Source organism: Staurois parvus, unplaced genomic scaffold (assembly GCF_062004578.1).
Source record: "Staurois parvus isolate SC_StPar_1 unplaced genomic scaffold, SC_StPar_1.0 ptg000415l, whole genome shotgun sequence".
In the NCBI taxonomy this organism is placed as follows: domain Eukaryota; kingdom Metazoa; phylum Chordata; class Amphibia; order Anura; family Ranidae; genus Staurois; species Staurois parvus.
This window is the reverse complement of record NW_028318211.1, coordinates 2,898,426-2,913,536: the sequence shown is the minus strand read 5'-3', so window position 1 is coordinate 2,913,536 and position 15,111 is coordinate 2,898,426. Positions and strand designations below refer to the sequence as shown.

General features: G+C 42.9%; 1 protein-coding gene across 1 annotated transcript in view; it reads right to left on the bottom strand.

Annotated features, from left to right (window-relative positions):
* Window positions 1-805: 805 nt before the first annotated feature.
* Window positions 806-15,111, bottom strand: part of METTL3 (methyltransferase 3, N6-adenosine-methyltransferase complex catalytic subunit) — a 34,879-nt gene continuing 20,573 nt past the window's right edge. The window contains exons 7-11 of the mRNA XM_089687038.1: window positions 13,290-13,328; window positions 13,097-13,205; window positions 11,739-11,804; window positions 11,019-11,131; window positions 806-3,902 (exon numbers count right to left, since the gene is read on the bottom strand). Coding sequence (XP_089543164.1) covers window positions 3,731-3,902; window positions 11,019-11,131; window positions 11,739-11,804; window positions 13,097-13,205; window positions 13,290-13,328 — 499 coding nt within the window. The 3' untranslated portion in view covers window positions 806-3,730. The remainder of the gene's footprint in view (window positions 3,903-11,018; window positions 11,132-11,738; window positions 11,805-13,096; window positions 13,206-13,289; window positions 13,329-15,111) is intronic.

Genomic DNA, 15,111 nt, shown 5'->3' with positions numbered 1-15,111 from the left:
TTTGTTCTTGACATCACTGGGTGTCAGCTGTTTCTTCTGGTTAAGGCAGCCCAGTCCCCTGATGACACAGGCCGGTCACTCTGCAGGTCTGCAATTGCTCTCACACAAAATGTTCCAGCGATATCAAGGTCCACAAGATGTTTCATTGAGCACCACATTTTCTCAACTTATCATAACACATACTGAAAGACCCATTTGCTCAGACTATGAACACTCACTCCACATTACATTCCAGGTCCAATAAGTTACTGCTCCCACAGCTGTATATATTGTATGAAAGAGTAAGATGTTCTCTGAGTGGATAAAGGGAAGTAACATCTTACTCTTTCATGTAATATATGCAGCTGTTCTATGTGAACCCTGTTCAATCAGCGCAACACACCCTAAAATAATACAATAGTGCTCTAAATAGTTGCTACTAAAACAGTTAGTGACTTCACACCTGTACCAAAATGAATAACAATATAGTGTAGCGCAACAGAACAATATCTCATATAAAAATCAATCTAAAACAATAATTAAAGTCCCATGAAAAAGTCCCTTATAACACCACTGTGCAATGTGTATGAAATAAATCTCTCTAATTCAATGCCAACCATGCCACCATTAGGTGAAAAACCTGCTCACCCCACTTCATGACCTCATCAATAGGTCATTATGCGCTCAACATATGGACACACTTTTGTACACCCTCCGTTGTCTTCCTCAAGCTCCTCTCCTGGCACCGCTACAGTATACACTCCTCCAGCTGACGCTCTCATATAATATGTATTATGGAAAACAGAAAAGTGGAACCATAGTGCCCTCTATTTATAAAACGCTTTATTAGCATCCAGATTAAAAACACAAGATGTAAGAAACAAGCCAGCATATAATGTATATTTTGTTACATGGCTCACCAACCCACTCCCCTGGGTGGCCAACGATTCAACACATCTAGGGCTCAGCTCCTTCCACCTATATGTGTTACACCCCAGATTTGGGCTTCCTCAGCAGGCCTACTGAGGAACCTGCAGGCTCCCCAAAAATGTAATTTCCTGCTTGTGTAATTAGCTCACTGATTTTCCCAGAAGTCTGCACTAAGATACAAATCAGATTTTGGGCATCCCCTGCAATGTAATTTTTGGTGAGATACTCCCAAATGGAAATCACATCTAAAGGAATTCAGACCCTGCCACTTTCCTCATTAGAACCCTGAAGATGCAGCAGCTGATTGATAATTATAAAGTCACTTCCATTCACATTCGCGATTAGAGCATCTGTGAACAGAGTAGTTTATCCAACTTGTCAATCCAAAGATCTAGGTTTCTGGCGGGACAAGTGGAGGCTAAAGCGAGTCCAAGGGCAAAAGCCGAGGCATCCCAGGCCTTTGTTAACAGGGACTCAGCCTTTCTATCCATCTGGTCCTTAATAACCCCAGCATCCTCAAAGGACAAATCAGCATCTTTGGAAACCTGAGAAAGAGGGGCATCCAACCTAGGACATTTAAAAATTTCTTCCTCAGTGCTAAACGGAAACCTTTGTTTATGCTCTCTGGGAAGAAACTTCTTTTCCAGATCTTTCCACTCCTTAAGGATCATACTTCTAAAGGATTTGTGTACTGGAAACGTTCTATTCTTTCTCTCTTTCAGACCCCTATACATCATATCCTGGACAGACTGAGAGGGAATTTCCTCCTCAATCTGCTCTGATGTATAATTTGCCTTTAGCAGCTGATCTGTCTCTTCTACAGGGAAAGAAACCTGCTAAAATAATTTTCCCTTGGATCTCCTTCCTTTTTCTCCAAACTCACCTCCCCCAAAGAACGAAGGGATTACCTCTCTTCCTCTGAATCAGAGGCAGTAACATTTGTATCTACAGAAGGGAGAATGACAGAAGCGCGTTCAAAAGGAAGGGAAGCAGCCTGAGATGTGGAAGGTTCACCAGAAACTACAGATCTTACTAAATGTAAAGTGGAGATCATTTCTTCCCACATGGATTTCATGAAATTTTTGATGGAGACCGAATCAGAACCTGCCACAGATGAAATAAATTTTCGCTAATCTTTTTGTGTAGGAGACTGAGAGCCTTGAGCCACAGCTGCCACATCTCTTCTTGGAACTCCTCAGCTGCCGGAAGTACTGACACCGCCATCTTGGAACACCCCAGCTGCCGGAAGTGACACACCATGGCCATCTTGGAGGGACCAGGGAGAGGCATCACATGGACCAAACACATGCAAGCCTGGATAGAAGGGCAGCTCCCCCCCCCCGGGTGGGGGGCCCCAACACACACACACACTCCGGTTCAACCGCACGTCCCTGGAAGGGCCAAAAGAGCTTCTGGAGTCGGTCCTCAGGCTAGAAGGCAGGAGCGAGATCCAGGCAACAGAAAAATCTAAGGTCTTCTCTGGTGTAGCATGTACAGAGGAATTCCCTGGGACACTACCCACAGGCAGGACTACCAGGACCAGAGAGGAACGGTAGGCAACCACAATTACCCACACCAACAGAAAAGCAAAAAATGGTAGCAATGTGTTCACCTGGAGGTCGAAAACACAATAATACTGAGGATGAAGGGGAGGGGCTTCTAAATGGTTTCATTATTGTGTTTACTGTAGGGAAGGAGCCAGTATCTCCCATGTAGCTGTCCTGGAAGATGCTTTGGGAAATCTTACTTGTTTCAGCAGAGCAGGCCTCCACCCTAATAGGACATGAGCAAAAAACGGCTTTGCTTTTACCAAACTTTTTGTGTTTCTACTTTTTGGTTGTTCTGAGACACTGGTGACAGATGCATCCTGGGAAGGATAGTGCAGAGGTTTTTTCAACAGGTGAATGCAATTTGTGTACAAGACAAGATGCATGACATCATGCAGTCTATCTTGTGCATGCACAATATGACAATCATGCAAGCCGAGACACAAGCATTATTGATGGGCCGGCATAGGGAATAAGAAATAAGCCGGCTGCCAATGACATTGATTTTGAAAATGGTGGTTCGGGAACCTTACAGAGTGCCTTCATAGTCTCAGTGTCTCAAAAAACGTAGAAGTCCATGATGGCCCACATTGCAGGCATAGCCAGCACTGGCAGCAATGAAAATGTGAAAAATGAACAAAAAGGAGCACGAACTTACAGTATTATACTCATGTAACTACATACTTTTATATAGTGTTGGCAGTTTTTAAAGGGGTTGAGAAGGTCTGTTGTTCAATTCCAGGCAGCAAGTAAAATCCATCCATAAACTGCTAATGCTATCCAAGAAACACTGCAGCTGAGATAAATGTTCCCTAGCCTTACAAGCAAGTCCTCTCCTTTTACTGGGATTATATCATCCTCTCAAAGGGTATCCCCTGTACTACTAGAAGTTGAGGAGTGAGAAGTACTAAGAGCACAGAGAAAGGGAATGGCATCAACAGCGTGGTGACTTTCTCTAGCAATCTAGGGACAAGAGACACCGCTGGAGGGGCAACTGGGAAGTCCACTTCTGTTATAAACCACACAAAAGTTGTTTTCCAAACTTCTGGAAGCAGAGTTTTTATCAAAGCAGGATAGTACACTACACTATGTCTGGATACAAACTTACACTATTAGCAGGTGCACTGTGTTCCTTCAATGCTTCTTAGAACTTTTAATTTAGAATATAGCACTTTACCAAAGAAGTACAATGCCATAAATTTGTATTTACAATTGTAAAACAAGTCTTTTTACAAAAGTGATATGAAGTCCTTTAAATTGGGACTGCATAGACCTCAAATGCCTATGCATTTCTGATCCATATTATCTTGTTCATTAATGTAGTAAGAGCAGTTCATCACATTCTTTGGTTTTGAGATCACTCCATCTGGATACTGTTGCTTAAATCGAGCCACAACATCTGGATCTAATAAATGGATCCCATCCAACTGATTTCCTAATGTTATCCTAGAAAAAAAAAAAAGCCAGCGGTCAGTTAGATGTACCACATTAAAAACCTTATACAGTTATATTTTTCAGTAGCACAAACTAAAAGGCGTTTTCTAATATGAATATATAATTTTATCCTGAAAATTTTAAGTGACAATTAGGCATGTTTTCTAAAACGTCTATTGCCCTTAAAGCGTATTTCCAATTTTGCAGTCAGATTTTAGAAAACCCCACCATATGTTTGTCATGCATTTCCATTGACACAGCATGCCTAAAAAAAAATATATATATATATTTCTTACCTTTTCAATGTTTCTAAGGAGATGTCATGGCTGACTGCAAGTGTTTTTTTAAGCACTTGCCTACTGGGCACTTTTACCCCCTTCCTGCCTAGGTAAATTTTCAGCTTTCAGCACTCTCACACTTTGAATGACAACTGTGCGATTATGCAACACTGTACCCATGTGAAATTTTTATCATTTTTTTTCACACAAATAGAGCTTTCCTGTGGTGGTAATTAATTGCCACAGGGTGTTGTTTTTTTTTTTTTTGCTAAACAAAACAAAAAAAGACCCAAATTTCTGACAAAAACATTTTTTCTTAGTTTATATTATAAATTTTGCAAACAGGTAATTTTTCTCCTTCACTGATGTGTGCTGATGAGGCTTCACTTGTGGGCACTGATAGGCAGCAATCATGGGCACTAATAAGCAACACTGACTGGTGGCATTAATAGGCAGCACTAATGGGAACAGATTGGCGGCACTGATTGGCATTTATAGGCGGCACTGATGGGCACTTTTGAGGCTGCACTGATAATCAGTGCAGATGTCTCTTTTCACACTTGCCATTTATTGGCAGTACTTTCCACACGCTGCGACAGCATGAGGAAAGTACTGCCAATAACTGGCAAGTGTGTTTGCATTGTGATCAGTTGTGATTGGACACCACTGATCACATGGTGAAAGGCTGCTGTAACTGGCCCTTTACCGTGTCATGTGATCAGCTCTGTCCAAAGGACACAGCGATCACAGAGAGTACTGGGTGCGCGTGGTTCTGGGAGGATGTCATAACTGGACGACCACACTCTAGCCGTTATTCGGCTACAGCGCAGTCAGCAAGTGCTTAAACAATGTTAGAGTGAGCCTGATCCATGTCTGTCCTCATTAACATACAATGCAAGAAGCCCAGCCTCTACATTTTTAATCCTTTGTTAGGATACACAGTGTTCAAATCTGGCAACAATTGATAATGAAGATCTACCTGCACAGTACTGATGCGGTTAATTATGGCAAACACAGCTCCCCAGCCCCTGTATAAACAAAGAGAAGTAGAATTTTTCCTTGCTGGGGGGTGCAGATGAAGATTTCTAAGAAAACCAAGTTGCAATTTTTAAATACATTATGCTATCTGAATAGAGATATGTAACAAATATAAAGAAAATGTCATCCCAATTTGGCTGCATAAGTGGAAATAAAATGTAAAGTGCTGTTAATGCCTATTACATTTGGCCACTGGGTGGCATCACCTCATTATCACTACAAGTTATGAGACATTTATAAAACCATACAGAGAGCCCTCATAGTCTCAGTGTCTCAGGTCTCAAGGGACAGCATTGTAGAAGTCCATGACGGCTCACGTTGCAGGCACAGCCAGCAGTGAGAAAGAGTCTAACCTCAGGATACTAACACTGGCAGTAAACAGCATAGTTTAGGTTGGGGGCTAGTCAGCGGATAAGTGCCTACTACTATTCTCTCAATTAAGGAATTCTTCCAATATATAGCGAGGTTGTGATTTCTTTTTGCTTATATAATACACAAGGATACAACTGGAGCTTCCCAGCAATAGAAGAGGTACTACAATCTGCCTTCATGCGATGGCAGTAAGTGCCTGAGCAGCCAATCACCAGTGCTGTTGTGTGGGTGAAAGGAAAGGGAGTCACATGCTCCCTATACACACAAATCGTGGATATTTCTCTTTATGCCTGGCTGCCAAACAGATTATGCTCTGCTGGGGAGGGCCATTAAGTGAATCTGCGGACTGAGATCACAATACTCCAGAACTGATTGGCACTCAGGTTACCGTTTTAATGAGACTTAGAACGTAATATTTTCTAATTCCTGCTGTTTTGCACCACTTACCTGTCTAACAGTATTATCTTCTACAGACAATTCCTAAAACTTCCATTACTATAAACCAGTCATTACACAGCTTTAAGACTGTAGGCATTAAAAAGCAACCAGATACCTGCTTTAAACGACAAAGATTTAGGAGGTAATTTTTAAAGCAGCAATGTGTCCATACTGCTGCTTAAAAAAAAAAAAAGACACTTCTATAAAGCACATTGCTGTACTTTACAAATTTAATTTGCCCTTCGGCCTGAGGAGTGGAATAAACAAATCAGTGTTAATAATGGTATCCACTCTCTGTTATAAATGCGCTAATTAGAGGCAACATTTTTCACTTTATTTTGTTATAAGTTTACCTTTAAAGGATGGTAGAAGAGTTTCTGTACTTACCATAAAATGTATTTCTTGGAGTCCATTAACCACTTGCCTACCAAGCACTTATACCCCCTTATTTACCAGGCCAATTTTCAGCTTTCAGCGTTGCCGCACTTTGATTGACAATTGCGCGGTCATGCAACATTGTACCCATATGAAATTTTGATCATTTTTTTCTCACGAATAGAGCTTTCTTTTGGTGGTATTTAATCGCCACTGGGCGCTTTACTTTTTGCGCTATAAATAAAAAAAGTGCAAAAAATTTGAAAAAAAAAAAAAGTTTCTTTGTTTCTATTATAAAATTTTTCAAACAGGTATTTTTTCTCCTTCACTGATGTGCGTTGATGAGGCAGCACTGATGGGCACTGATAGGCGGCACTGATGGGCAGCACTAATGAGGTGGCACGGATAGGCGGCACTGATAGACAGCACTAATGAGGTGTCACGGATAGGCGGAACTAATATGCAGCACTGATAGGCGGCACTGATGATGGGTACTGATAGACGGCACTGACTAGCGGCACTGACTGGTGGCACTGACTGGCGGCACTGCTGGGCTGCACTGGTGGGCAGCACTGGTGGGTGGGCACAGGTGGGTGGCACTGCTGGGCACAGGTAGGTGGCACTTCTGGGCACAGGTGTGTGACACTGCAGAGTGGCACAGGTGGGTGCACTGCTGGGCACAGGTGGGTACACTGCTGGGCACAGGTGGACGGAGCTAGTGGGCGCACTGCTGGGCACAGGTGGGCGGAACTTGCGGGTGGCACTGCTGGGCACCGATCATCAGGGCACTGATCATCAGTGCCCTGATGATCGGTGCCGATCCCCGCTCTGACAACTGCCGGTTCTCGGCAGTACTTTCCTCACGATCTGACAGCGTGAGGAAAGTGCAGCCGAGAACCGGCACTTGCATTTCCCTCTGATCAGTGTGTCATTGGACACCGCTGATCACGTGGTAAAAGGCCGCTGTGATTGGCCTTTTACCACATCACGTGATCAGCTGTGTCCGTAGGAGATCGCCGGGTGCGCGCCCCCTGGGGCGCGCAGGAGAGCGCGTTCTGGGAGGACGTCATATGACGTCCACTCAGAACTGGCCGGCCGCAGTGCAGCCGTCATTCGGCTATCTGCGGTCGGCTACTAGTTAACCACTCGCCAACCGCAGATAGTCAAATGATGGCTTCACTGCGGCCGGCCAGTTCTGGGTGGACGTCATATGACGTTCTCCCAGAATGCGCTCTCCTGCACGCCCCTGGGGATCTCCGTGATCGCTGTGTCCTACATACACAGCTGATCACGTACTTCAGTAAAAGGCCAATCACAGTGGCCTTTTACCACATGATCAGCCGTGTCCAATGACACACTGATCACTGGGAAATGCAATTGACGGTTATCGGCTGCACTTTCTACTGCCGAGAACTGGAAATTGTCAGAGGAGGGATCGGCACCGATCATCAGGGCACTGATCATCAGTGCCCTGATGATCGAAGCCGCCCACCTGTGCCACACACCTGTGCCCACCACTGCCGCCCACCTGTGCCCATCAGTGCAGCCCAGCAGTGCCATCCATCAGTGCCACCAGTCATTGCCATCAGTGCCGCCTATCTGTGCCACCTCATCAGTGCTGCCTATCAGTGCAACCTCATCAACGTACATCAGTGGAGAAAAATTACCAGTTTGCAAAAAGGGGGTATAAGTGCCAGTGGGCAAGTGGTTAAAGGGACACAGGAATTCAGATATAGCCATCTACAAAAGGACTGGATACTGATAAACAAAAATATCATACGCCAGCCCCCATTATAACTCCCTCCTTTACCCAGCATGTCTAGGTTTTATGGAAAAGAAGTATTATAGGCATGCACAAAAACACAGGGAGGTGGGCACCTCTGTCCCTCACTGGAGTCCAAAAATGGATTTTATACTAAGGACAAAAGTCCCTTTTTCCTTCTCATGATGTCCAAATGCAGTCAACTGTGTGATCTGGCCAGATCTTACAGGAAGGATTACAAGAATCCATAAAGCTGACTCTCTTTACAAGAGGTCACCCAAGCATTCCACAATGTGGATGCCAGGAGAGGACAATAGACAAAACACAAGAACCAATTCTCAGGGAAGCAGCAGGTGTAACCAATCAACACTGAAGTTCCAGGTCCTGATCCAAATAGAAAAAGCTACAATGGATCACAGTTAACCATGTAGGTCAGGGAGGCACTTTGGAAAAGATGGAACCTAAAGAGTATCATGTACAACAAGTGGCTTTTCATGTTCCAGGGAGTGGAGGCCCAGATACAGCACAGCTCCAGAACCCAAGGTAACATAAGTACAGAAGCAATGGGGTCCTGGAGTGGAAAAAACCAAGACAGACTAGGCAAGGTGCAAGGTCCTGTACAGTAACACAGGAGAGACAATGAAAAGCAACTAATGGGGGTGCAAGAGTGAAAGGATTAGGCTTGGGCTAAAAGGGGGCTCTCTGCACAAATTCTAGACAGGAAAACTACCCAAGAACCCACTGGAATGCACAATTAGCTTCCTGCTTTTAGAACTGGGGGTATACCTTCATGCAGTAAGGGTTAGATGACCAAAAGTGAGAGCGAGGCTTAATGAGCATGGGGACACCAACTGCAGACGTAGAGGAAGGAGAAGAGTGGAATTCAGCCACCATCTCCCTATATCTCCTACAGTGGGATAGGGGCATGCTCTGGCCTCTTGTGACATTACTGATCATGGTGTTCAGCGCAGGGTTCTAGATACCACGTCCCCTGAATGCCAACCGAATGAGACACTCTTTGGATATACTATTACCTTCCCAGCAGCACAACTGTAGTCAACTAAACACCTGAATAGACATATGCTTGTAATAAGCCAGCACAGTTGAAGCATAAAGCATTTACTGCACCTGCTCTCCGAGAGGAAAGATTTCTTTGAAAGGAACTAAACTAATCTGATATGGTATGACAGATGTGTGTGTAATATGTATGGGAAAGCCAGCTTTGCAGAGGTAGGAGCTTTTAAAGACACAATACTGGAGACAGCAGGTTGGTTATCCAAAGGCAGAGTAGAATGCACTGCATCAATATGGCCCAACGTGACTCCCTGTAATTCTGAGGTGATGGCAGGAGACTGTGGTGCCTCAGAAACAGTCCATTCAGAAAAAGACTGATGGGACTGAGTCGGAGATGCTCACAGGAACCAGTGGTTCAACCTAGTCTAAGTCCTTTGGACGGTCAGTCATAAACTCTGCAGGGAATTAGGCAGAAGTGCAATTTGAGCCTCTGTGGTCAATGTGTGTAAAGAGTTAAGAGCACATGGTCAAAAAGTCCTGAATGGATGTGGAAGTTCCTGAGGACGAGGTAGGGGACTTGTTCCCCCTGATTAAGCTGAGGAAGACTCAGGAAAAAAAAGATCCTTTAAATACAGGGGTATCAGGTTCCAGATTACAGACACTGGTTCCCTCAAAGGACACTGAGTAGATGCCCTCAATACCATTAGAGGAGTATGGGCTGGGATCAACTGTAGCAGTGGGACTGTCCTCTCCGTGTCAATGTGCAGACATGCTACACCTGTGCAGTGGTAAGGCAGCTAACCCTCAAAAGTCTGAGGGCAGGCCTCAGCAGTGCTAATAGCGCAGTAGCTCCCAATGCTTTAGTCCAACCAGTCTTGCTCAAAAGAGTGAGTCTATAGAGACAGACCAAGTGTAAAGCCAATGCCATGGCCCTGGATTTGGCGAGTACTCCACAACTAAAATTTACTAACATATGTGGGTCTAGAAAGGACAACTGGAACCCAGTGTTCAATGGTCACATTCTAGGCTAGCCCCACAACATCCAGTCCAGCAAGTTTGGGTACTGCGCTCCAAAATCATGATGAGAAAAGGCTGCATAACTCTTACTTCGGTGAAACCAGAATAGCACAAAATTTAAAAGGTGTCTAGCAGTGCACATAGGGAAGTGGTCCCCAGTGCTGTAGCCCAACAGGCCTTATTTACAAAGTGAGTCTTTAGAGACAGGGTCTCGCTCTGGGGCTGTATAATAGCTCAGCAACTGGAGAGTGATCACCAGCTAACTTTTACCAGTATATTCAGGTCTTGAAAGCACCACAATGCAGAGCCCAGTGTCCAAAGATCACATTCCAAGACAGTCCTGTACATCCAGTTCAGCGGAATCTGAGTACTGCCTGCAAAGCCAGGCCATGTAGCTCAAGCACTGGTGTAGTGAGGAATCTTCACTGAAATCAATGGAAGAGGAATTCTCCTCGGACACTAGCAAAGAACTGAAGCATGCTGGGTAGAGCAGGGGTTATACTGTGGGCTGGCTTACAATGTTTCTGTTTGCTAGTGTCCAATCCTCCTGCAGTATAAACTGACTGTATCTAAATTCCCGTGTTCCTCAATGGAAATGGAAATTTATGGAAGCCTGATATACATTCTGAATGATTGTCATTACAGCATGCTTGCAGGAGACAGAAAACAGCTCAAACACTAAAAATAATACCAGTGTTTAGATTACAACATATGCAGATTACTGGCTAAGAAAAACACGACCTTTGTATTGTAAAGTTTACCATGTACAATATGTAAATAATGTAATCGAAATGCTCTGCAGCACTATTCAGATTTATGAAAGTTGGCACCAACCAATTTGGCTGAACATTGTGGGGTCGTCCAAAGAGCTCAATCTTGCGAGTTCCAGGTGAGAGACGCTCAATCATGCCATAAATCTCGTCAGGTTTGTGACTTGTAGAACGAACCTATAAGATTTAAAATACAGTTCTTGTTTAGTCAAATATGCCAAGATTTATGTGCATAAAATAAAGGAAACTTGCACTTAGGAGGCATGAGGGGTTGATAATATTCAATTTGCCTCCTAAAATGCTACCTCCCTGGATATCTATGGCTTCAGTACTTATAAACTAATGAGCTGGAGTAAGCATGAGGCCTTCTCACTTCACTTTTCCTTTAAAGACACAGATCTTGCAGATCATAAAAGTCAAACTGCAGGAAACCCGTGACCCACAAAAGAAGTAGGACCAAAAGAGCTTTGGCCATGCTTCTCTTTTAAAGTACTGAAGCCAGAAACAATCAAGCAACTGAAATTTACAGGTTGAAAGCAATGGGCTACTCCTTTATTCAAACATTCACACTGCTTTAATAATTGAAAACATTGCTTGAGAGTAGCAGTCCATTATGGGAATATGGGTTATGGGAACAGAACAGAAACCTCTTCCAGAAAGTAGTCTAGAAAATTCTGATGAGATTTATGTTCGTTTCCCTGCCCATGCATTCATTATTATTATGGAGTCTGAAGTCTACGGACACCTTTATTACATCTATACAACAGAAGAAGACTCAGTGTACCTCAGCCACAATTACATCGCAGTCAAGACCCCGATTAAACCCTTGTGGGTTTCCTTTCACACCAACCTAAAATGAAAACAAAAGAAACATCAGATGCGCTCATCCCAGAAGGTATACCTCCATAAAGCTCCCTGGCTTAAAGAGTTTGTTCACCTTTTCAAAAAAAAAAAATAATTCAAAGTTGAACTAAGGAAAACATCCTCCCATCTCCCTGGTCTGCGTGAACCTTATATGTTCCCCATCTTTTATCACCCTCTCCAGCCAGTATAACAGTCTGGCACATTAAAACCGCATAATACAAGTAATGGCGAGTGCACATTGGTCAGCACTGGTCAAGTGATTGCATTGACCAATGAGAATCCTTTTGAGGCTCCTTCCTTCTGGGACAGCTTCCAGAACAAAGCAAAGATTCTCAATTGTCAGCATTGTCACGAAGCTAGTGCAACAAGACCACGCTGACCAGAGGCAGTAGTCTCATACAAATTACCAAATACTGGGAAATTCAGAGCAATGGACAGCATATGGACCTATATTATCCTGTGTGTACAGCAATATTTCCTAGTTCGGAAATCAGATTTCCTGAGTGGAAAAAAAAGATCATTCTTGCAGTTTTGTCAAAATCTGGGTTACTTTATAAGGTAAAAAATTGAATAATATTTGGTCTGTAAAATGCAGTAGTCCTGAACTTCAGTCTCTGTGGCTGGAATAGAAAGCAGGAGTAACTGTGTTCCAGCTGGGGATAATTTATGAGTGCAGAGCTTGGATCCAGTGAAGAAAGCCAATGAGAGGCGCCAGTGTGTAAGCCAATAGGTACAAAATAAAGGTATAGCATTCCCATTTGAGGCTGAACAGACAGAACTATGTTTGCTCTCTCTCTCTGAAATAAGTTACCAAATTAGGCTGCAACGAACCCTCCAATCTCTCATAAATAAGTTATAAACTAACATACACTGTTAATAGTTGAAAATGCCCAAAAGAATCAAACACCACCTGTAACTTTGGACTGGCAAATGGGTTCTTGGTTTTAATGCAGCCTAGGAAAAACACTTGAAAAGCAATTAAAGCTGTGCAAACTGATCAACATAGATTGATATCCAACATGGACAATTTGTAGTTATCTGTGAATATTGCTCAACACGCACTTTTTTTTTTTAAAAAAAAGCCTTATCCACAGATACCTGAAACTGCATTTGGGACAATGAAGAAAGAGGTTCCCATAATTTAACTTTTTTCTAGTTTAATAAATGCAGATGATGATACTTATATGGATGTACTGTATCTGAATGTAATAAACAGATTTATAAAAATAAGTTCATGCTGCTATGAAAAGAATAGCTAGACAAACAGTAAACAGTTACCAAGCAGTGCTCTTTTCCATGATTAAGCCAATGTCCCGTTCGTCCAGTTCGAATAATTCGTTGTAACTGGTTAGTTTTCACCCAGATTATCTCATCCACTCTCTCGTATCTGTAAATATGTCATCCAATGATTACTCCAGTTAGAAAAGAACATCAGTCACAAGCAAAATAACTGACAGTATCATACACTCACCCCCACAGCTTCAAGCATTCTCGGCCCAGTTCCATAGCTCTATAAAATGAAACAAATTAAACAGTGATTAGCTAGGGATGGTTATATTAAAGCAACATTTCTACATGAGAAACCCAAGCTAACCTAATCTACAGTAGTAACCTGTGCCTTGACAAGAAAGGGTAGAACCCTATCATTAAGACCATAAGCTTGGATAATGGTCTGTGTGTCACTGAGAAATTGTGGAATGAAAATCTGGTTTAACTTTATGGAGACCATCAAAAATGTCAAAAAGAGTCAGTGTTTCTGAAAAAAGCAGTGGCTGAGATATAAACTCTCACAGACCGAAAAACATTCAGACAATGGGGGGAAATCTCTTTCTAAAAAAAAACTGGAGCATTACACAGAAATATAATATCATGGTTAAGGTGAAAGGCCAAAATTACCTTAGGTAGGTAGGAAGGAAGGAATGAATTTCTAGGCCTCAACACCACCTTAAGCAAAACCAGAAAGGGATCTTTACAGGATCAGGCTGTTAGCTCAAACACTCCTATACAATATACATTCCAATACAATATATCCAATCATATATACAATCCTATGCCCACAGTTGATCCAGAGGAATGCAAAAAACCCCAATAAAGCATTATCCAATTTGCTCCAGCTACCACCATATTTTTTTTCTTCTGCCCAAAGCCCTGGTGGTATGCATACCCCAAAGTTGGGAACTACTGGTATAGAGGGGAAGAATACAGCTATCCTATCACCTCATGCTAAAGGAAATATTTACAAAGCACCAGGAAAAATCAAACATTTCATTCTGATGGCTTTTTGATACTTTTCGGCACTTTTTTTTCTACCAATTCATAAAAGTAAGGTGGGAAATTAAAGGTGAAGTATAGCCAAAGCTTTTTTGGCTGTACTTCTATGGATCACAGGCGTGTGTTCATTCTGCACTGCTGTGATCCATTTTCAGCCAACAACGGACTAAAGTCAGCTGTCAAATGATGTCACAGAGCAGATCCAGGCTGACAGTCACGGCTCTCTGCTCAGAGCAAAGTGGAGAACTGAACAATCAGCAGTGTTTGATCTCTCAGTTCTCACTGCAGAGCTGGTGGGGAACCGAGTCAGCATCAAATCGATACTGCATCCACCTAGGTGAGCATTTTTTTTTCTTAAGCCCATACATCTCTTAACTTTTAAAAAGGAAAGAGAATACAGTACAGAGCAAATTGTACATGTCTGTCTGCAATATCTGAATTAATGACATAAAACAAGCATATTGAATAAGCAAGTTAGCGCTACCGATCTGCATATTTGTTCTGGTTAGCAAATGAAGCTACTGACAGCCACGGTAATTGGAATTTTCAGGAGAGGTCAGCAGTAGAAGTCTACATACATTCACAGTGCAGGTTCTCTTTAATTTAAAGTAGTTGGATAGGTATTATGTACAGTGCATTCATAAAATATTCAGACCCTCTTTATGTTTTTGCAAACTCCAAGGGAGCTTTCATGTATTTTGCACTGAGGAGAGGTTTCCATCTAGTCACTCTGCCATAAAGCCCAGATCTATGGAGGGCTGCAGTGATGGTTGTCCTGGAACTTTGTCCCATCTCTACACAGGATCTCTTGATCTCAGTCAGAGTGACCATCGGGCTCTCAGTCACCTCTCTTACTAAGGCCCCTCTCCCAATTGCTCAGTTTGACCAGGCGAACAGCTCTTGGAAAAGTCTTGGTTGTGCCAACGTCTTCCATTTGAGAATTAGGAAAGGCCATGGTGCTCCTGGGAACCTTCAGTGCAGCAGATTTTTTTTGTAGCCTTCCCCAGATCTGTGCCTTGCAA